The sequence below is a fragment of the Galeopterus variegatus genome, unplaced genomic scaffold (genome assembly GCF_000696425.1).
Source record: "Galeopterus variegatus unplaced genomic scaffold, G_variegatus-3.0.2 Scaffold388, whole genome shotgun sequence".
Taxonomy (NCBI): domain Eukaryota; kingdom Metazoa; phylum Chordata; class Mammalia; order Dermoptera; family Cynocephalidae; genus Galeopterus; species Galeopterus variegatus.
The window spans coordinates 216,295-217,559 of NW_007726499.1; the positions used below are offsets into that span (position 1 = coordinate 216,295).

Sequence of the window (1,265 nt, forward strand, 5' to 3'; positions counted from 1 at the left end):
AAAAGTAAAAGTACAGATGTTCTGTGACACTAAGAACAATGCGCTTTAAAAAACTTGTTTAAGCCTTAGGAAACTCCTTTGAATCTAATACCTCTATGTTCACCTCTGTTTCCACCTCTGCAATATCTGGCTCCTCATAAAACTTGGAAGGATATCAGTAAGTTTATACTAATAAGGTACGTTGCAGTAACTTTCTAACAATAAGGTGGGAAAAAATAGTTGAAGTAAGTGTGGCTCAAGGATGAATTTCTTGAAGCAGTTCTTGAAATTGTATTATCACTTGCCTGCATAGTAGCCTGCTTGCTTCCAATACTTTTGATTTTGGATAGTTGAGAATGTGACATGTAGACTTGTCTGGATTCTTCTGAAAGCTTGCCTAAAATATTACAAAAGATCTAATTCTTAGTTGTAGAAGTCTCACTCCACAAGACAGTTAAAACATCAATCTTGTGTTTGGCCAGATGACTTGGGTTTTAGGTTGGCCATTAGAGGAAGACAAAATATTCTGTGGAATAAGTAATTATCTTAATATGAGCATTAAAAGCAAAAGCTCAGAAATCCTCTTCTTTGCTTCTGGCAAATTATTAATTGACATTGTTCTACTTCAGGTAGGTTTACATCTGCCATATTTTTACATGTGGAAGATGAAAAGCTGATTTGACATATGTTCTGTGTTCTTAATGATCTGTTCTTACTTGTAGGGGATTTTTGACATCCTGTGAAGCAGAACTACAGGAGCTCATGAAACAGATTGACATAATGGTGGCTCATAAAAAATCCGAATGGGAAGGGCAGACACATGCTCTAGAATCTTGCTTGGACAACCGTGAACGAGAACTTAAGACTCTCAGGAGTCAGTTGGATGTGAAACAGCAAGAGGTAAAGCAATCAATTCATTCTTCATTTTGATATATTGAGCTCGTCTTTTATATTAAACATGTTTCTTAAATATTTCATTTGTTGAAGAAATTTGTGTACCAAGTTTCTTTATTGTTTTTTATAAAATTCTGATGGTTTCTTTCAGAAGAAAAATTCATTGTGAAAATATATATGAATAGTAATATGTATTTCAAGGATCATTTTACCTTAGTTACATGTAATGCGACCTTACTTTGAAATGTTTGTGGAAAAATGGCAATAAAAGATAATACAGGAGCAGTTAGCTCAGTTGGTTAGAGTGTGGTGTTGGTAACACGAAGGTCACGGGTTCAGAAACCTGTACTGGCCAGTCGCCAAAACAAAATTATGTACTAATGGGTACAAAC

General features: G+C 34.9%; 1 protein-coding gene across 1 annotated transcript in view; it reads left to right on the forward strand.

Annotated features, from left to right (window-relative positions):
* Positions 1-1,265, forward strand: part of CEP63 (centrosomal protein 63kDa) — a 55,517-nt gene that overhangs the window by 17,237 nt on the left and 37,015 nt on the right. Inside the window, exon 2 of the mRNA XM_008568220.1 lies at positions 702-879. Within this exon, the coding sequence (XP_008566442.1) occupies positions 702-879 (178 nt within the window). The remainder of the gene's footprint in view (positions 1-701; positions 880-1,265) is intronic.